Source organism: Platichthys flesus, chromosome 2, assembly GCF_949316205.1.
Source record: "Platichthys flesus chromosome 2, fPlaFle2.1, whole genome shotgun sequence".
Taxonomy (NCBI): Eukaryota; Metazoa; Chordata; class Actinopteri; order Pleuronectiformes; family Pleuronectidae; genus Platichthys; species Platichthys flesus.
This window is the reverse complement of record NC_084946.1, coordinates 29,336,323-29,357,752: the sequence shown is the minus strand read 5'-3', so window position 1 is coordinate 29,357,752 and position 21,430 is coordinate 29,336,323. Positions and strand designations below refer to the sequence as shown.

Here is a 21,430-nt window from a genome sequence, read left to right as displayed (position 1 = left end):
ACAACTACTCGTCTTGTTTAACCAAACATCACTGAAGTGAAGTTCTATGATTATTATTAATAGTAATAATAATATATATATAAATTACTATAGTCAGTCATCAGTAACGTTTGGTGTGTATGAAGTGTCTGATCCGTTTTATTGATAGTTATTGATTTCAGATCAGTAATCACAGTGTGTAGGACATATTTCATTAGTTTGATACAATACAATAATTATTATGTGTTATTTTTTGCATTGATATCTTTCGACACTAGGGGGCACTAAGCACTAGACCAGGTAGGAGCCACAGTAAATGAAGCAGTTGTGTGTTAAAGAGCAGAAGCACATTTATTCCTTTTCATGAGCAGACCCAACCGACCTGGAGCCTCAGCGGCTTTGTGTTACGTTCCATTTGACCGACACCTCTTTGTGTCTCTCTGTGTTGTGTGTTTTCAGTGAAGTTTGAGACTCAGAGGTTTGTTGAAGAGGAGATCAGTAACATCAGTATGCCGGAGATGAGTGGCAAAGAGGGGCGGTTCCAGTACACCATCACGGAGTAAGAGCCTGGAGCCCTGCACCACCAGATGTGTTGTTTGATACAACGATTCATTAACACTGTTTGTGTGTCGTCAGTGTGAAGATCACGGAGTTGAATCTGACTCATGCGGATCTACGATTCATCCCTGAAGTTGGTTTGATGTTCGATGTTCAGAACTCGTCCATCACATTGAGTTTCCACCGACGGATCCTGTACTGGTTCTTGTGAGTTCTCCAACACAACCCTGAGTTTAGATTGTGTGGTTACAGATGTACACAACACTATGATCCATGAGGCAACACAGTACTGCTCACTAACAGCGTGTCTCAGCTACGACACAGGAAACATCAACGCTTCGGCCGAGGGCGTGAACATCAACACGGCTCTGAATCTGATCCGAGACGATGAAGGACGACTGAAGATCAACAACATCACCTGCGACGCCAGGATCTCCAAAATGAAAGCCAAGTTCAGCGGAACACTGGGGTAACACTCCACCTGGTTATGAATCTGTTATCATATGTTTACAGGACCGACGGAGGGACACACGAGACAGAGGCTGATCACTTTGAGACGTCCACTGATCCAGATGTTGGCACCTGGTCTGTCTGAGCATTCAGTCACGTGACCGGCCAGTGGACCAATCAGAAACCTGTCTGTTGTCTTTCTGTTTTCAGGAAAGTTTATGACTTCCTGGCAAGTTTTCTGACGACAGGCATGCGCTTCATCCTCAATCAAAAGGTCTGTTACCTGTCTGTCTCTCTTACCTGTCTGTCTTACTCACCCGTCTGTCTCTCTCACCTGTCTGTCTCTCTCACCTGTCTCTCTCTCACCAGTCTGACCTGTCTGTCTCTCTTACCTGTCTGTCTTACTCACCCGTCTGTCTCTCTCACCTGTCTGTCTCTCTTACCTGTCTCTCTCTCACCAGTCTGACCTGTCTGTCTCTCTAACCTGTCTCTCTCTCACCAGTCTGACCTGTCTGTCTCTCTAACCTGTCTCTCTCTAACCTGTTTCTCTCTCACCAGTCTGACCTGTCTGTCTCTCTGACCTGTCTCTCTCTCACCTGTCTGTCTCTCTGATCTGTCTCTCTTGCTCACCTGTCCCTCTCTGACTTGTCTCTCTCAGTCTCACCTGTCTGTCTCTCTCTCACCTGTCTCTCTCTGACCTGTCTGTCGCTCTCTCACCTGTCCCTCTCTGACTTGTCTCTCTCAGTCTCACCTGTCTGTCTCTCTCTCACCTGTCCCTCTCTGACCTGTCCGTCTCTCTCACCTGTCCCTCTCTCACCTGTCTCTCTCTGACCTGTCTGTCTCTCTCTGATCTGTCTGTCTCTCTCTCACCTGTCCCTCTCTGACCTGTCTCTCTCTCACCCGTCTGTCTCTCAGATCTGTCTGTCTCTCTCTGATCTGTCTGTCTCTCTCTCACCTGTCCCTCTCTGACCTGTCGGTCTCTCACCCGTCTGTCTCTCAGATCTGTCCTGCTCTGGATCATGCTGCTCTGGTTCATGTTAACTCGATGCTGGAGACGACCTGTCTCTCTCACCTGTCTCTCTCTCTGACCTGTCTCTCTCTCACCCGTCTGTCTCTCAGATCTGTCCTGCTCTGGATCATGCTGCTCTGGTTCACGTTAACTCAATGCTGGAGACGACCTGTCTCTCTCACCTGTCTCTCTCTCTGACCTGTCTCTCTCTCACCCGTCTGTCTCTCAGATCTGTCCTGCTCTGGATCATGCTGCTCTGGTTCATGTTAACTCGATGCTGGAGACGACCTGTCTCTCTCACCTGTCTCTCTCTCTGACCTGTCTCTCTCTCACCCGTCTGTCTCTCAGATCTGTCCTGCTCTGGATCATGCTGCTCTGGTTCATGTTAACTCGATGCTGGAGACGATCCCGGTGAAGACGGAGGTCGATTGGTTTATTGGAATCGATTATTCTCTGATCGATGATCCCTTGGTGACATCCAGGAGCCTGGACATGAACTTCAGGGTGAGACGTGGACTTGTCTTTCCTCATATTGTGTGCTTCAATGACCGTGGGACGTGAACATGGACATGTGTCTTCAGGGGATGTTCTTCGAGCTGCGTGATCCGAACGACACTTTGGTGAACACCGCCGTGGAGCCGATCATCAGAGACTACGACCGGATGGTTTACCTCGCTCTCTCTGAGTTCTTCTTCGACAGCGGAATGTTCGCCTACCACAAAGCAGAAGTCTTCCAGATGCACATAATCAATGAGAAGGTCACAAACACCACAGTCCATTAAACCCTGTCCCCGTACCAGGTCTTCTAGTCTCCCAGAGGGCAGTGACCTTCATGTTTGTCTGTCTTTCAGATGCCTAAAGATCTGGAGATGTTGTTGAGAACCACTTACTTTGGAGTCATCATGATGATGGTGAGTGAACACCGGAGAGGACCAGAACAAACAGAGACCACGAGAAGTTCATGGTCTCCAGAGGAAACTCCAGCTGTTTATTAATGATTAATATGAAGGTGGAGCAGGTGTCGTTCTGTTGGTAGATGGTTCTGTGTAGAACCGCTCCTCTTTAAGGTTTGTCTCACGTGTAGAACCCGGCTCTGATGGACGCTCCGATGTCTCTTCAACTCGCCGTCAACGCGCCTCCAAAAACCACCATCAAGACGTCAGGAGCCACGGTCCTCATGACGGCTATCGTGAAGGTGATGGTGCTGCCTCCAGGTCAGCCTCCAGTGCAGCTCAGCAGCCTGACCATGGTACTACACACAGACACACACACTCACACACACACACTCACACACTCACACACACTCTTTATGTTGTAAAGTCTTTTATTTATGTTTTCTGCTTCTACAGGAAACAAAGTTTAACGCCAAAGTTTCTGTAAAAGGAAAACGTCTGGCTGTTCACGCCGACCTCCGCAGGTACACACACACACACACACACACACACACACACACACACACACACACACACACACACACACACACACACACACACACACACACACACACACACACACACGCTGAGGCATTTATTCTGAAACAGGATGTGTGTTTTAACAGTTAAATTATTTAATGTTTCAGGTTTAAAATCTTCTCTAATCAATCAGCTCTGGAGTCTCTGGCTGTAAGTTTAATACAAATATGTATTTATTCCTTAATATATTTATTAACAACAACAACAACACAGTAAATACGTCTGTCTGTCTGTCAGTTGATTCCCCTGCAGGCTCCTCTAAAGACCATGCTACAGATGTCTGTGGTTCCTTTAATCAACAGTAAGAAACTGATCCTTCAATTGGGGACCATGAATCTAATGTTACACTTTAAAACTAACGGTGTGTGTGTGTGTGTGTGTGTGTGTGTGTGTGTGTGTGTGTGTGTGTGTGTGTGTGCGCAGACTGGACGAAGCGAGGCGTTCGGATTCCTCTGGCTGATGGGATGGATCTCATAGAGGAGGTGGTTGAATATCACAATGTAAGTTCAACAATATAAACATATGATCATACTTGAGAAAGTCAGAAGGTGTCACTGGCTCTGCTGCCACGTGATTGGTCCATTAGATGAGTGATCAGCAACAGATGTTCCTAATAAAGTGATCACTGTGTTTTTCAGGGCTTCATAGTGATCGGAGCGAATCTTCACTTCAGCAAAGGCCTGAGAGAAATGATCTCAGGAAGCAATGAGACGGAACCAGACGTCTAACACACACACACACACACACACACACACACACACACACACACACACACACACACACACACACACACACACACACACACACACACACACACACACACACACACACACACACACACACACACACACACACACACACACACACACACACACACACACACACACAGACACACAGTATATTAATGTGTTTTCAACTTTCCACTGTGGCTTGTGATGTAACCATGGCCATCAATAACCACAGGAGCTGTTTTTCTGAATGACACATGTCGACCAGCAGGGGGGTCAGGTTAGTGTAACCAGTGCAACTAGGTTTATACTGTAGTTAATGATATTGAGTTGTATTGAGTGAACTGTTAAACCAGTTAACGAGTTTCCACTGGACTTGAGTTAAACATCATCACACAACTTTGTTCTTTTAACAAAACCTTTGTGATAATAACCTGTTAATAAACTGTAACCATGGCATCACATCACTTGTATTAGATGATAACCTGGTGAGTTAAATGGAGCAAACGTTTTTTTATTGAAATATTGAAATGTCATCAAAGTATAAAAACTATCAAATTGATTAAATGATCAAAATCCGAGTGTTTCAATGCTCTCCTTCCAGCGTTAATGTGAAAAACTTTAAAAAAAGTGTATTTAATTCAACACCACAGAACAACGTGGTGTGTTTTACTTCAGTAAAATTAATCAATTTATGATAATCGACTAATGTAACAAACAATCAAATGTATATTCAGTATATTTATGACATTATAGGAACATGATTGAAGTCAAGTCTAAATAATTGTAACGTTTATCAAAACCAAAATAACTTTATTGCTCTGAACACAGAAGAAAAAATCGATCTCTCAAAGTTTATTTTCCACATCTGGCTCCCGTGAAAAGAAAAATCCCAATTCGACCTCTTGTCAGGATGAAGTATTTAGTTTATGAATTTGTTGAATTACCCTGAACCAGAACACGGATGGAACATTCTGTTTTTAAACATCTACTATCTGTGTGCCTTAGTGTCCTTGAGGAAGATACTGAACCTCAAACTGCCCCTGACTGAGTGATATGTGAGAAGGCGCTGCTCATAGATGAATGTGTGTGTCAGTGTGTAAACTAAACCAATCAGACCATTTTAAACTGTTTGGGACCTAAGACAGAACCCTGAGGAACCCCACAGAGGGGAACAGTCTCTTCAGACGTGAAGGAACCAGAGAACAGAAGAAACGATCCAGGAGAATCTGTTTGCCAGAGGATACTCGTTCTGATTTATGATTGGTTGAATAAGTGCTCTGGAAGCTGATTGGTTTTCAGGAGTCTTGGTAGTAGGGACTCATCTGATTGGTTAAATCTTGATAGAAGTCTTGGTTGAGCTCGACCAACAGGCGACGCCCTTCAGACGTTAACTCATCTGTTTGTCCAGTTTTATTCTCGTTAGAAGAAACACAATCATTTTACATTATTTAGAGTCACAGCGCCACCAAGTGACGAACAGTTATTTCACACATTACTGTCATTCAATCAGCAGCGTGGTATTGGTTCATATAAAATAATATGAGTGGAAATGTCAATGAATATGATCAATAAATCACTAATATCTAATATGAACTAATAGTTCTGTTAATGATCAACTTATAGATCAGTTATGTAAACAACTGGTTCCGATTAATTAACTCATGTTTATTTATTTAGTTTAAAGCTTTTAAATTTTCATCGTCTTTGAAATGTTCACCGATGCCGTCGTAACCATGGAAACCACACTTCCTGCCAGCGACTCTGCAGCCGAAGGTCAGAGCGTCCTGAACACTGCCCCCTACAGACAAAACATATAGTTAAATAATAACTAAATAACCCTGATCAGGGATCAGTCTGAAGGTCAGAGCGTCCTGAACACTGCCCCCTACAGACAAAACATATAGTTATATAATAACTAAATAACCCTGATCAGGGATCAGTCTGAAGGTCAGAGCGTCCTGAACACTGCCCCCTACAGACAAAACATATAGTTATATAATAACTAAATAACCCTGATCAGGGATCAGTCTGAAGGTCAGAGCGTCCTGAACACTGCCCCCTACAGACAAACATATAGTTAAATAAAAACTAAATAACCCTGATCAGGGATCAGTCTGAAGGTCAGAGCGTCCTGAACACTGCCCCCTACAGACCAAACATATAGTTATATAATAACTAAATAACCCTGATCAGGGATCAGTCTGAAGGTCAGAGGTTGGATAATGATAACGCTGAGAACAATCACGATTGATAAGCACTGATCTGAGACAGATGGGAACAGTTGTATGGTCCCACCTCTGGACAGCGTGAAGATGACGGCGGCGTTGAACGTGTCTCCAGCTCCGAGCGTATCCACCAGAGCTTCAGGAGGGAACGAATCAGAGTGAAGGACGACATCATCAGGACCCAGAGCAGCTGCTCCTTTTTCTGCCCAGGCACAGACTAAGACAGCCCTGAGGGACAGACAGGTCAGAGAGACAGACAGGTGAGAGAGAAAGACAGACAGGTGAGAGAGGGGCAGACAGGTGAGACAGACAGGTCAGAGAGACAGACAGGTCAGAGAGGGACAGACAGGTGAGACAGACAGGTGAGAGACAGACAGGTCAGAGAGACAGACAGGTGAGAGACAGACAGGTCAGAGAGAGAGAGAGACAGGTGAGAGACAGACAGACTGGTCAGAGAGGGACAGACAGGTCAGAGAGACAGACAGGTGAGAGACAGACAGGTGAGACAGACAGGTCAGAGAGACAGACAGGTCAGAGAGGGACAGACAGGTGAGAGAGACAGGTGAGAGACAGACAGGTCAGAGAGACAGACAGGTCAGAGACAGACAGGTGAGACAGACAGGTCAGAGACAGACAGGTCAGAGAGACAGACAGACTGGTCAGAGAGGGACAGACAGGTCAGAGAGACAGACAGGTCAGAGACAGACAGGTCAGAGACAGACAGGTCCACTGCACTCACCCTGGTTTGACTCGACTGTAGAATCCTCTCACAGCAGCTTCCGCCGACTCGAAGCCAAAGTGATGAGCAACGTCTTTACTGACAAACACCTGAGGACAGAGTGGAACCCTGAGTCCTGATCTTCATCATGTACAACACACGATGAAGACCAGGACTCAGAGTGGAACCCCAAGTCCTGATCTTCATCATGTACAACACACGATGAAGACCAGGACTCAGAGTGGAACCCCAAGTCCTGATCTTCATCATGTTCAGCACACGATGAAGATCAGGACTCAGAGTGGAACCCTGAGTCCTGATCTTCATCATGTACAACACACGATGAAGACCAGGACTCAGAGTGGAACCCCAAGTCCTGATCTTCATCATGTTCAGCACACGATGAAGACCAGGACTCAGAGTGGAACCCCAAGTCCTGATCTTCATCATGTTCAGCACACGATGAAGATCAGGACTCAGAGTGGAGCCCTGAGTCCTGATCTTCATCATCTTCATCATGTTCAACACGTGATGAAGACCAGGACTCGGAGTGGAGCCCCGAGTTCTGATCTTCATCATCTTCATCATGTTCAACACACGATGAAGACCAGGACTCGGAGTGGAGCCCTGAGTCCTGGTCTTCATCACGTACAGCACACGATGAAGATCAGGACTCAGAGTGGAGCCCTGAGTCCTGATCTTCATCATGCTCAGCACACGATGAAGATCAGGACTCAGAGTGGAACCCTGAGTCCTGATCTTCATCATCTTCATCATGTTCAACAGATGATGAAGACCAGGACTCGGAGTGGAGCCCCGAGTCCTGATCTTCATCATCTTCATCATGTTCAACACACGATGAAGACCAGGACTCGGAGTGGAGCCCTGAGTCCTGATCTTCATCATGCTCAGCACACGATGAAGATCAGGACTCAGAGTGGAACCCTGAGTCCTGATCTTCATCATCTTCATCATGTTCAACACACGATGAAGACCAGGACTCGGAGTGGAGCCCTGAGTCCTGATCTTCATCATGCTCAGCACACGATGAAGATCAGGACTCAGAGTGGAACCCTGAGTCCTGATCTTCATCATGTACAACACACGATGAAGACCAGGGCTCGGAGTGGAGCCCCGAGTCCTGATCTTCATCATCTTCATCATGCTCAGCACACGATGAAGACCAGGACTCAGAGTGGAGCCCCAAGTCCTGATCTTCATCATGTTCAACACATGATGAAGACCAGGACTCGGAGTGGAGCCCTGAGTCCTGATCTTCATCGTGTTCAACACTCGTTAACGTTTTATTTGAATCATATGGAAGACATTAGAGTTGGACATAGGAGCTCACCACGTCCCCTAGAGGAAACAGCTGGTATAGCGGCTCTCTGGTCTTCTCTATCTCTACGGACACAGTGATCCTCTGGTGCTGTGGTAACGTGCTGTTGTGCTTCTCCACCCTCTTCATCATCTTCACCTGCTCCTCAGCATTTCGACCCTGACCCCGGTAAATAAATCAAGAGTCGGAATTATACAACTGGAACATTTCTCTCTGTAATAAAGTCAGAAAATGTTTACATTTTTCAAAGTAATGTTACTTTAAAAAACGTTTTACACAAATATTTCCTCATGGACAGGTTAAACAAAAACATGACTAGCCTGCTCAGCGTGGAAGGTTAATTGATCAGTTAATCATTAATCAGATTGAGATAGTTCTTGTTAATTTGGTCGAGGTCATGGTTTCAGTGGGTTCAAGTGAGTTCCCTCTTCCTGTCCTTCTCACCTCCCAGTGAATCCACTGGAACTGATCCAGGTCCACTTTGGAGAAATCTGCTGCTGTGACATCAGGGAGGTTCCTGACAGGAAGTGACATCATAGATTGTTTTCAATAGACACAACCAAATCGTTCAAATCATTAATTCCAAAGGTTTCAGATATTAAATTAAACCTGATTAAATAATTAAGTAAATTTCCATCACATCGTTCATCACTGATCTGAATCATAAATGATTGATCAGCCGAGGAGTCGATTCATCCAACTGAACTTTAGATTCTATTTATGGATTCGAAAATAAAATCAAGTCAGTTTCTATTACATGAAAACAAATTAGATGTTTTATTAATCACTTCATACAGAGTAATTGCCATCATCTTCATTATCTTCATCATCTTCATCACATTCAACGTTATCATCATCATCATCCCCCTAAACCCACAGAAAATAAAGAATTGAGTTTTTCTAAAAAAAATTATTGTGGATTATTTGTTTTAGAACCTGTTTCTGCTGACGTGGCCTGTTGAGTCTGTGAAATGTGTGAAATGTGTTAACAGTGTTAAGTGTGTTAAGTGTGTTAAGTGTGTTATGGTGACCCACTCATCATGAGCTGGTTCCTGCTGGTTAGAGTTAGTTATCGTTGGTACTGTCCCTCTGTCTCGTTGTGTTTACAGGTGAATCTTTAGTCTGTAAATAACAGTAAAGTTTTAACATAAAAAAATAATAATAAAGACTAATAACACCACAGCAGAGACTCAAACTGATGAATAATAAACAGATTATTTTACCAAACTGAAAATCTGTTGACAGATTTAAATAAACAGTCACTCAGAGTCTGTCAGTTAGCTTAGCTTAGCATAGAAACAGAAGAGATAGAAAATAACACATCAGTTTGGTTCTTTTACCCAAACCTACACAGGGCCAGGCTGATGCTTCCAGTGTTTATGCTAAGCTAAGCTAAGCAGCTAAGCTAACCAGGTGTGAATATGAGAGATGACTGATGTGTTCTTGTAAATCACGTCACTTCAGTTTGTTCCTCTGCTTTCTACCGGCTGCTGGCTCTGATGGAGCCGGACTCTGAGGGACGAGGGTTAGGGTTCAGGACCAGGGACCACGTGTGATTAGACCAGATTCAGGATCAGGACGAGTCGAGGGACCACGTGTGATTAGACCAGATTCAGGGTCAGGACGAGGGACCACGTGTGATTAGACCAGATTCAGGGTCAGGACGAGTCGAGGGACCACGTGTGATTAGACCAGATTCAGGGTCAGGACGAGGGACCACGTGTGATTAGACCAGATTCAGGGTCAGGACGAGGGATCACGTGTGATTAGACCAGATTCAGGATCAGGCCCAGGGACCACGTGTGATTAGACCAGATTCAGGGTCAGGACGAGTCGAGGGACCACGTGTGATTAGACCAGATTCAGGATCAGGACCAGGGACCACGTGTGATTAGACCAGATTCAGGATCAGGACGAGTCGAGGGACCACGTGTGATTAGACCAGATTCAGGGTCAGGACGAGGGACCACGTGTGATTAGACCAGATTCAGGGTCAGGACGAGGGATCACGTGTGATTAGACCAGATTCAGGGTCAGGACGAGTCGAGGGACCACGTGTGATTAGACCAGATTCAGGATCAGGACCAGGGACCACGTGTGATTAGACCAGATTCAGGATCAGGACGAGTCGAGGGACCACGTGTGATTAGACCAGATTCAGGATCAGGACCAGGGACCACGTGTGATTAGACCAGATTCAGGATCAGGACGAGGGACCACGTGTGATTAGACCAGATTCAGGATCAGGACCAGGGACCACGTGTGATTAGACCAGATTCAGGATCAGGACGGGGGACCACGTGTGATTAGACCAGATTCAGGATCAGGACGAGGGACCACATGTGATTAGACCAGATTCAGGATCAGGACCAGGGACCACGTGTGATTAGACCAGATTCAGGATCAGGACGAGGGACCACGTGTGATTAGACCAGATTCAGGATCAGGACCAGGGACCACGTGTGATTAGACCAGATTCAGGATCAGGACCAGGGACCACGTGTGATTAGACCAGATTCAGGGTCAGGACGAGTCGAGGGACCACGTGTGATTAGACCAGATTCAGGATCAGGACGAGGGACCACGTGTGATTAGACCAGGTTCAGGATCAGATTCAGGATCAGATTGAGGATCAGGACTTGGTGCTTCCTGCAGTCGTGTCAGACAACCTTCACTAAACACCTCAGAGGTTTTGTCAAAACAAACAGCGGCTGACAATGAATTGAAATGTAATCAGATTACTTCTATTATTGTTATTATTCTTAGTGATCAAAGTGAGATGCTTCACCCGTCAACAGGAAGTAGATCTCACACACACACGCTTTTATTCTGAGATGAAACTTAGATTTAATTATTCTTATGTGAATTGTTTGCTGGTTCACTTCCTGCCAAGGTGAATCACCATGGTAACCGCTGCTGGACCGGACCAATCAGGTGAGCGTAAACCCAGTGACATCATCAACAGGATGCTGACAGACACACAACCAGCCCAGATGTTTCCCTCAGGTCTGTTAAACAGGATCCTGATGTAACGTCTCTGCAGATCATATACATCGAGCTGTTAGGTTTGATTCATAACTTATAAACTTATGGGTTTTTAATATATTTCCCTCCTGATCAGCTGATGAATCCAGAGTGGACACACCCTCTGTGGTCACGGTATCAAAGTCTGAGTGACAGGTGTTTAGTGAACGCTGTGCGACGCCCACTCTTCCTCAGGACGTCTTACATGTCGGAGAGGACAACGGTTCGAGATCCGGTGGACGGACAAACCACACAACACGCACACGGAGTTTGACCTTTGACCTGCCAGACCACAGCCGACACATCGACGGCACGGAGCGCGAAATCAGCCATGATGAAACTGAACCAGAGAGACAGGAAACACATGAGCTCTGTCCTTCAAAGTAAAACCACCCATACGCACAGGTGGCAGTGCTCTGATTGGTGGAGCAGGAGAGGGGCGGAGCATCTCCACGACACCGAGGATGACCCTGAAACAGAAGCCGTTAGCTACAGACAAACCTGTTCATGTGCAGGATGGTGCGACTTCCTGTCGCCAGGCTGCTGATGACCACGGAGGCTGGGAGGACACACTGAGCGTGCTCCTGCACCAGAGACACGTCAATGTGGAGGTTCTGGAAATCCTCCAAAATAAAACTACACACAGGAAACTCTTTACTCTCCTAGTCCTCCAAAGTCAAACTACAACCGAGCTTTACACCGACATGATTCTTCTTCATGGAGGAGACGTGACATCACAAACCAAACAAGAGAAGATGAGGAGGAGAAGAAACAAGGACAGGGTTCCTACGCTCAGGAAAATCCTAAAATCCTAAAAGTCTGGGAGAAGTCATGGAAATTTGATTTATTTATATTTTCAAGTGGTTGATTTACACTGAGTTTTAATTAATTGATATGTTTTTAAAATAATTGAAAAGTTCTGTGGGGAAGCAGGTGGGGTAACGCACTATGACAGGGAAGAGTAGATTTAAACATGCTCGGCTACAAATGGAAAAGTGCATGTGATGGGTTACAACAGATAAATAATCAAACTACTGTCTCATTCATTTGTGTCATTCAAGGTTTACTGTCTGCTTTGGAATTATCATTGTTGGCTTAAATACTAAATGTTGTCACTTTTTCATGTAAACATTGAGATCCCACAAAATGCTTGGTCATGGAAATTTGATTTAAAGTTATTGAGAAGTCATGGAGAGGTGATGGAAATCCAATTGGTCTGAATGTGAATGAACCCTGTGAGAAGAAAGGAGAAGAAGCAGAGGATCCATGGACCTGATGAACATGAGCGAGTGACTGCACCGGATGTTCATGTGTCTATGTGTCGTGTATTAACCATAGACTGTATGGTATTAACCTGAGGAACCAGGTGTGGACACAGTGAAGCACGTGATGAAGGCCACTCACTTGGCCACGCCTCCAGCCGCCACTGAACCCAGGAAGCTGCAGGAAGCTCCGAGCAGCGACAGCACTGTGCACGTGTTGGAAGCGTTTCCGCCTCGCTGCCAGCGCTGCGACACACACCTGCAACAACACAACACATCAACAACACATCAACAACTTACACCGCAACAACACATCAACAACACAGCCCTGCAACAACACAACACATCAACAACACATCAACAACACAACACATCAACAACTTACACCGCAACAACACATCAACATCACAGCCCTGCAACAACACAACACATCAACAACACACACCTGCAACAACACAACACATCAACAACTGACACCGCAACAACAAAACGCATCAACAACACACACCTGCAACAACACAACACATCAACAACTGACACCGCAACAACACAACACATCAACAACACACACCTGCAACAACACAACACATCAACAACACACACCGCAACAAGACAACACATCAACAACGCACACCTGCAACAACACATCGAACACCACTGCGTGTGTAGCGTGTCTGTAGTAGTGTTAGCATCAGTGCGTGTGTTAGCATTAGCTCGCTAACCTGCTGTCGGTGTCTTCTTCGGGGTATTTGTCCACCACATTGATGATGTCGAGACAAACGAGTCCAACACAAAGAATCTTCTTCTTCTGTTTCTCCATGTTGAGCCTCACACACACACACAGCTGGACTCTGGACTCACACTCACTCACAGACACACACACACACACTGACTCACAGGCTAAGAGACACAAACAGCTGGACTCTGAACTCACAGACACACACACACACACTGACTCCCAGACTAAGAGACACAAACAGCTGGACTCTGAACTCACAGACACACAGACACACACACACACTGACTCCCAGACTAAGAGACACAAACAGCTGGACTCCGAACTCAGACTCACAGACTCAAAAATACACACAGCTGGACTCGTACATGCACACACACACATTAATCAGACTTTAATTACAAATGAAAACTAAACTTTTCTTCTTTGTTTACTTTCATAAGAACATTGAAGTCTCAATGTTTTCACCACGAATCAGATTCAGTAAAGCTTCTGTACATGTAAAAAAACATGTCAGCCAGTGGCAGTAATCAGATTACTCTATATAACACAGTGCAGGACGACAGCTGTGTCCCTCACACACTCTTCAGGTCAATAAATAATGACATCAGTTAAGATGTAGGTGCAGTTAATACACACACTGAAAATAAAACAAAATAAAAGACTGATGTTTAACACACTCTTTGTGTGGTACTTGTTTATTTGAACTGTATAGAACAAAGCAGACGTCTGTATCAGTTACAACATGAAACTTGTTCTTCTCTGAAGATGTCGTACATTACACAGTTGTTTCTATACGTATTCAACATTATTCCTTCTTTTACTGTTGTTCTCCATGAAGTGAACTTCCTGTGCAGGCGAGCGCTCGAGGAAGACGTCACGTGAGAGACAGCAGGTTGATGTCGTAGCATCCGTCCACCTGGAGACAGAGACACACAAGCTGTGAACACTCAGACGTTCAGTGATGAGACCACGTGGAGCTCCATCCTCATCTCTACAGGTCAGAGTGAAGCCCCACCCCCGTCAATCTGAACCAATCAGGTTCTGCACAGGTAACACACTTTGCTCTTTAAATAATAAATCACTCGTTTCTGGGATGGACACGATAACGACCGAGCTAACGCTGCTAATGTAGATCTTTGTGTTAATGCTCCTCATCAGACGAGGTGATGATCTTACATCGAATCGTCCGATGCACGCCGTCGTCTGATTGGTCTGCATCACCTCAGTCAGCGCCCACATCTGCTGGATGCTTGACGAGACGGTCTGAGGGTCGGGGAGGCCCTGAGAGACAGACAGGGAGATGGACAGGAGGACACACAGGAAGACAGCTGTGGTCAGAGGAAGACACCGTGCTGGAGGCGGGAGAACAAAAGTTGAACTTGTCATAAAATGTTAAGTCTCTCGACTCTTTTCTCCAGAACCCTCAACTTTAACCTCGTCTGACTCAAACAAAATGTCTACCTCCAGGTCGGGGTGTTGGTCGACCAGGGTCAGGTCAGACAGCCAATCAGAAACCTCCTTCTCTGGATCCTGGAGGGACAAACAGAAAATGAGTCCACAGCTGAAAGGACTGTGGAATCATTTCATCTCTTACCCTGATTTCAAACTGTTGTTTGTTAAAATGGAATATCTGTGGGAGTTGAAAAGTCTTTGCTTTGGCTCCATCTGCTGGTCGTATCAGCACATCAGCAAGATTTTCACACAAATTAATTAAAGAACTTGAATCCATCACAATAATTCAAAAGGGCTATTTTCCTGATTTCCAGAGCTCCTGCACAGAGATGTTTCCACACAGATGATCAAACGTCCTGTAGGACCTGACGTGTCTTTGACTGAAGAATCACGGAGTTGGTTTCAAGTGATAAGATTACAACAGAAGCCAGAATCATAATTACACAACAAATCAAACAGACTCCTGAATATTATAGTGAAGCTTTTCTTTCCGTGGCATTTAAACATCATGAGATTAATTATTCTGCCTCAGGGAGTCAGTGATTAATGTTTGTTTACTGTTGTTAATGTAAAAAAACCTGAAAAGAAAACTGACCGGCTCCGTGTGGGGGAATATCTTAATGTCTTCAAGGCTGAAGGTCAACCAGGCGGAGGACGGCTGTCTCAGGATCAGTCGCACGGACACCACATGATCAGGCTCCTTCATCATCTGCTCAGATGAAGGATAAATGAAACAAGGATAAAGTAAGACGACGTCTGGAAGGAGTGAAAGTGAAGCAGCATCGATGCAGCTTCTGTTTCACTAACAGCCACAAATCAAGACATACTAAGTTAAATTATAAAGGATTACTGTCCTAATACTAAACTAATTCAATTTTATTACAACATACATAAATTTCACCAAAACCTTTGATAATTTCACTTAATTTAATGAATTTTATTCATCTGAAAATTAACTGAACTATTAACTTCACCTGTTCTCGGAACACAGACTCAATAATGGAGCAGGGTTCCTACAGGTTTTAACAAGTTCAATTTAAGACTTTTTAAGACCCCGCGGGAACCCTGTGGAGTTATTCAGATGTTAAGAATGTTGAAACACTTCAGAAGAAGAAACATCTGAGTTCTGCTGCAGCCCACCTGACTCCTGTGGATGGAATAGAAGTCCTGGGAGCCCCCCTCGGTGTGGGGGTTGCTCATTAGGGACAGGTCTCTCAGAGCCGTGCACCACTTGGCCGGGGCCTCCTGCCCGGGGCCCCTCCTCAACAGGCGCACACTCACAGAGGCTGTGTAGTAATTCTTAAAGGAGATTTCCTCAATCTGAAAGACAGGAGGTGACCGTGGATTGAAAATTAAACACATGGTACAAGCAGTATCGTGTCCAGACGTAGAGACACGACCTGATCACATGATCTGATCACATGATCAGGGAAATAATTCTCTTTTTAGCATCATTCCAAAATGAAGAGATAAATAAAGAGGATCTCTGTTGACCGGCTGGATGAGCTGGAGCTTACAGATAAAGACTTTCACAATAAATCAAAGTGGAGCCCAGAGGAGAGCGGCCTCCAGGCCACACTGAGTTTGAAGTTATTGTTTGAGGAACAGTGAGTTTGCTGAATCTCGGTCTTCACATGAAAAGCATGAAAAGTCTGGAGATAATTCCTTCATGGATAAACTGGCTGCAGGCCGACGTCTTTGAAGCTTGAAGTTTCCACTAATGAGGAGTCAGTCTCTCTGCATTAGAACTGATGTTAATTAAGACTCGTGCAAAATGTAGGTCAAAGCCAAAAATGTTTGAAATGTCTCTCAGGCCTGGGATGTCGCTTGATATTTGAAGGTTATGTCCCAGAGACTTTATACATTAATGCTGCAGCAACAACTCATTTCTGATGAGGTCCTGAGTCGAGGATGAAGTCCTCGGGGGAAGCTGTGGATGAGCGGAAGAGGGGTCGTCCTCCAACCAGAAGGTCGGCAGTTCAATCCCAGTGTTCCCCATCTGCATGACGAAGGGTCCTTGGGCAAGATACTGAACCCCTGGTAGAAGAAGAGCTGCCTATAGATGCACTGTCTGAATGTGTGTGTGTGAATGTGTGAAGTGAACATGGAGGAGGGGGTTATGACCTATACTGCAGCCGGCCACCAGGGGGGGATTGAGATGTTCTGGCTTCACTCGGGGGTCCAGTCTATGGGCTACACACAGCATGCCATGGCTGTGCTAACAATGCTAGTGTTGCTAACTAGCTGCTAGCTGCCACTGAGCATGAACTGCATTTTTAAAAACACATTTACCGTCACACATCTCTGCTGTTCACGTGGGAACGTGAGTTGTGTGTTTGTGTCACCTCACACACAGTCTGAACACACACCTGCTGACAACACGCTACTCACACTGACAGGCTTTCCAAACGGCAGGGAGACGTCCACCACACAGATACCAGAGTGAGCTGCATCTGTTCTGGTGTCTCCGATCTGCAGGTAGACCGGTGGTTTGATGCTGCAGCTCACGGCCTGGACCTCCTCGGTGCTGCCGCTCATCTTCTGCACACAGACCAGGAGTCACACTATTCAACTCAGTGAACACAGCTGCTCTTCAAGGTGCTACTGTACGTGTCAGGGTTGGTTCTCTGTTTCTTACTGATTCACACTGAGTGTGATACATGGAGTCTTTGACAGACATAACTAGGTTCATTTAGAAGTGTTTGATTTACTCATCCTAACACAGATGGTGGACATGTCCCAGTGCTGCAGTGAAGCTGTCATCACACAACAAGAAGGACCTGTCCTGTCAGGGGTCATATGATGGATCCTGATCTGTCTCCCTTGTCTCTCTGAGCGTGTGCTGGGACACGAGACGTCTCACTTAGAACGTTATGATTTTAGATCCGATCCCCGGAGTCTAATGTGTGACACAGTTCCATGAACACAACGCTCAATTACAGTAAGTCTACGCTTTGATTGCTGATGACATCATCATAGTCACCATGTTGTACAGTTCATATGAAAGTGGATTAGACAGGAAACAGAGGAGTCATTAAAATAGTTGTTTTACTGAGCTCATTGTTATCATGTTATGATCATGTTAGCATCATGTTATCATCATGTTATCATCATGTTATCATCATGTTATCATCATGTTAGCATCATGTTAGCATCATGTTATCATCATGTTATCATCATGTTATCATCATGTTATCATCATGTTGGCATCATATTATTATCATGTCGGCATCATATTATCATATTATCATCATGTTATCATTATGTTGGCATCATGTTATCATCATATTAGCATCATGTATATCATCATGTTGGCATCATGTTATCATCATATGAGCATCATGTTATCATCATATTAGCATCATGTATATCATCATGTTGGCATCATGTTATCATCATATTAGCATCATGTTATCATCATGTATATCATCATGTTAGCATCATGCTAGCATCATGTTATCATCATATTAGCATCATGTTATCATCATGTATATCATCATGTTAGCATCATGTTAGCATCATATTAGCATCATGTTATCATCATGTATATCACCATGTTAGCATCATGTTATCATCATGTTGGCATCATGTTATCATCATGTTGGCATCATGTTATCATCATGTTATCATCATGTAATCATCGTGTTAGCATCATATTAGCATCATGTTATCATCATGTTAGCATCATGTTAGCATCGTGGAAGCGTCCAACAGGCACACACATGTTTTCTTATTCCACGGGTTTGAATCCTGAGTTTTTATAACGGAGCAGATTCTACCGTGACGTCAGCGTTCAGAGCTAACCGTGCAGCTAACGGGCAGGTCTCCGGTTATCGGTGAAATAAAACCGGATAACCCGGTGAAGGGACCGAGTGTCGGTCCGGCTCTGACCTGAGTGGGTCACGGAGGAGACTCGGTGGGTGGAGGTCCGGGAGAACAGGAGGACAGCGACCGAGGAATCCGGAGATGCTCACATGCTAATGCTAATGCTAATGTTACCTAGGCAACATCGGGAGTGTTAAAGGGCCATCAGCCTCTTGTGGGCGGGGACTCGACAGCGCCACCTGCAGCTCCGGAGGGTGAATTAAGAACTTCCTGTTTGTCTCAGTGAAGAAGAGCTTCTGCTTTATTCTTTATTCTGTAACAGATTAATACAGACTGATGAATATGAATTTATTATAAAAACAGATTCATATAATCAGGGGGGGGGGGGGGGAGTTTAAAGTGTAATCTGATTACTATAAAAACACTAAATAATTCACATCTTCATAAAAACTCGTGTTTTTCCTGAAATAAACTTTCTAATGCGAATGAAGTGTATTTTGTATATTCAGCATTTACATTAAATTAGAACGTCTGAAACAAACCTGTGTGTATTCTACAGTAACACAACTGTACAACGTTAGATGAACTTTTCATTCGTTAATTATAATTAGTTGAATCTGTCTAATAATGAAAAACCCTCCTATTTAAAAGATAATGTAATTATAATAATAATTCAATAAAATGTATGTATAATATAACTATGATATTATCAAATATTACAATTTTATACATAATCTCTATTATTATTTTGCACCTGTCAAAGCATAAAACGCAGCAGAGTTTTTTTTACATAAAACAGAAAAACTGAGGCTTAAATCTGAAATTATAAAGACAGCAAAGGAAAAAAGAATAAAATGTACTTAAAGCAAAGTTAGTTATGAGCCCTTTTGTAAAGCTGTGGACAGAGGATGTGTTCATCTCCTGATGCTCCACTGTGTGTTCTGCAGTTTGTCATGTGAGCTGCTGCAGTTTGGTGTAATCTAGACACCAGAGTATCACAGGGCCGTGCTTCAGCCCTCCACATGTATTAATGTGTTATTGATTGTGTTTATCATCGTGTACATGCAAGGTGTCTGTGTTACCGCCAGCAGGGGGCAGACTGGCTCCATGTACCAGCCTCCACAACTCACTGACCTTAAGGCCTCTCCTCCTCTGAACACTTCCAGGAGATGATGGATGCTCGGCCCCGGGCTCAGCCTGGCGTCACAGTGAGATTCAGGTGAGCAGCTCTGGTATCAGCCGGAGACAGCACATCTGTGTCTTTATCAGTGTGCAGCAGGAATCAACAGTTTCTTCTCCGTGGCCTGAATCAGTTCAGAACAACACGGATCAGCTGCTGCTCCACATGCAGGGAGGAGCCTCCTGTGTGAAGTGATCTTACAGCAGCTGTTCATAATCCTGAAGATAAAGACGTCACATCAGTGTCCTGAAGTGAAACACTCTCACAGATCAAGAGTGATTACTGATCTGTGATCTGTGCACAGACTGAAAAGTAGCTCGACACTAACATCACACATTTATTCCACGTCAGAGTTTTTCCTCCTGACGGAGAAGCACAGGGAGCTCCTGCACCACTGAGACCTGGTGAGGATTTGATCTGCTCCACGTCTCAATGAATCACAGCAGATTATGAGAAATAAACAAATAACTGACAAACAAAGACAAACTTCTTCAGTCATAATTTATTAAATCCACAAAACGGAAAACATCACATTTATACCACAGCCAGTGTGATAAGATAAAGGTCATAAATGTAAGTGATTCTGTTGTTTTCATAGAGAGTGGTGAGGATGACACCTGCCTCCTCCTCCTCCTCCTCTTCTTCCTCCTCCTCTTCTTCCTCCTCCTCCTCTCCTCCTCCTCCTCTCCTCCTCCAATACAGTGGCATCTGTTGTGTTTATTGTGTTTGAAGCTTTCCAAATCCCCCAGATCAGTCAGTGTAGGAAGCTGGCAGCGTCAAAACAATCCCCCCTTTCCAGATGGTGGGTGAGTGAGAGAGATGGGGCTGAAAGAGAGAGAGCGAGAGAGAGAGAGAGAGAGAGAGAGAGAGGGGGGGGGGGGGGATGAATGGATGTGAGGGAGGACACTGGGAAAAACTCCCACAATCCAAGAAGCAACATCCAGTTTCTTTTTCTATTTGATCTCTGGAGAATCACACTCCTGACGTCAGCTGTTTTCCTTCCTTCCTTCTTTCCTTCCCTTCCTCCTTCTCTCTTATATTCATCCTTCCTTCCTTCCTGTCTTCTGCTCAGTGTGTTTCCATCTGTTGTGTTTCAGCAGGATACAAGATCTTAAAAAACAAAAGGACAACCCGCCCCCCCGCTGGGTGGTGGGGGAGGCAGAGTAAATTCCTTTGGCCCAGTCGATGATGTGTTTCTTATGTCAGAGCATCATAACACCTTTACTGTTTCCCACAATGCATTGTGAAAAGTTGTTGACTGACCCGAGCAATACGTCCCATCATGCATTGGGCTCAGGGCCGAGACCAACATGTTTATTTCTACATTTAAAGATGATGACTGAACATGTCGTGGAACAGACATGTCACATTGAGCCGAGTGGTTCCTTGTGAAGACGTTTTGTTGGTTTGCTGATGAGCTCAGTTTGTAGACGTGGATTTGACATTACATTACATTATTGAACTATT

At 44.7% G+C, this 21,430-nt stretch overlaps 3 protein-coding genes across 7 annotated transcripts in view; 1 reads left to right on the top strand and 2 right to left on the bottom strand.

The window, feature by feature from the left end:
- pltp (phospholipid transfer protein) overlaps positions 1 to 4,775 on the top strand; it is a 7,099-nt gene extending 2,324 nt beyond the window's left edge. For both annotated transcript variants that reach the window (XM_062410355.1, XM_062410361.1), the window contains exons 3-15: positions 439 to 538; positions 616 to 744; positions 851 to 1,006; positions 1,198 to 1,261; positions 2,345 to 2,500; positions 2,578 to 2,754; positions 2,848 to 2,907; positions 3,081 to 3,245; positions 3,346 to 3,413; positions 3,576 to 3,618; positions 3,706 to 3,769; positions 3,892 to 3,968; positions 4,107 to 4,775. In XM_062410355.1, coding sequence (XP_062266339.1) covers positions 439 to 538; positions 616 to 744; positions 851 to 1,006; positions 1,198 to 1,261; positions 2,345 to 2,500; positions 2,578 to 2,754; positions 2,848 to 2,907; positions 3,081 to 3,245; positions 3,346 to 3,413; positions 3,576 to 3,618; positions 3,706 to 3,769; positions 3,892 to 3,968; positions 4,107 to 4,196 — 1,349 coding nt within the window. In that variant the 3' untranslated portion in view covers positions 4,197 to 4,775. The remainder of the gene's footprint in view (positions 1 to 438; positions 539 to 615; positions 745 to 850; positions 1,007 to 1,197; positions 1,262 to 2,344; positions 2,501 to 2,577; positions 2,755 to 2,847; positions 2,908 to 3,080; positions 3,246 to 3,345; positions 3,414 to 3,575; positions 3,619 to 3,705; positions 3,770 to 3,891; positions 3,969 to 4,106) is intronic.
- An 816-nt stretch (positions 4,776 to 5,591) lies between these two features.
- Positions 5,592 to 13,810, bottom strand: khk (ketohexokinase). Of its 4 annotated transcripts, XM_062410423.1 has the most exons (9): positions 13,490 to 13,810; positions 12,910 to 13,026; positions 12,007 to 12,141; positions 11,711 to 11,845; positions 8,926 to 8,998; positions 8,494 to 8,640; positions 7,164 to 7,252; positions 6,495 to 6,652; positions 5,592 to 5,997 (listed from the first exon to the last, which is right to left on the bottom strand). In XM_062410423.1, exons 1-9 carry the CDS (start codon positions 13,585 to 13,587, stop codon positions 5,873 to 5,875), a joined length of 1,077 nt encoding a protein of 358 aa, XP_062266407.1. In that variant the 5' UTR covers positions 13,588 to 13,810; the 3' UTR covers positions 5,592 to 5,872. The 4 variants fall into 4 exon arrangements, with proteins under 4 accessions (XP_062266407.1, XP_062266422.1, XP_062266415.1 ...); XM_062410438.1 differs by lacking the exon at positions 11,711 to 11,845 and having other exon boundaries at positions 13,490 to 13,809; XM_062410431.1 differs by lacking the exon at positions 12,007 to 12,141 and having other exon boundaries at positions 13,490 to 13,801.
- A 375-nt stretch (positions 13,811 to 14,185) lies between these two features.
- nicn1 (nicolin 1) lies at positions 14,186 to 19,010 on the bottom strand. Its single transcript, XM_062410745.1, has 7 exons — positions 18,850 to 19,010; positions 17,350 to 17,499; positions 16,099 to 16,278; positions 15,554 to 15,667; positions 14,968 to 15,036; positions 14,683 to 14,787; positions 14,186 to 14,422 (listed from the first exon to the last, which is right to left on the bottom strand). The coding sequence occupies exons 2-7, from the start codon at positions 17,494 to 17,496 to the stop codon at positions 14,381 to 14,383; spliced, it is 657 nt and encodes a 218-aa protein (XP_062266729.1). The 5' UTR covers positions 17,497 to 17,499; positions 18,850 to 19,010; the 3' UTR covers positions 14,186 to 14,380.
- Between the last annotated feature and the right edge of the window lie 2,420 nt (positions 19,011 to 21,430).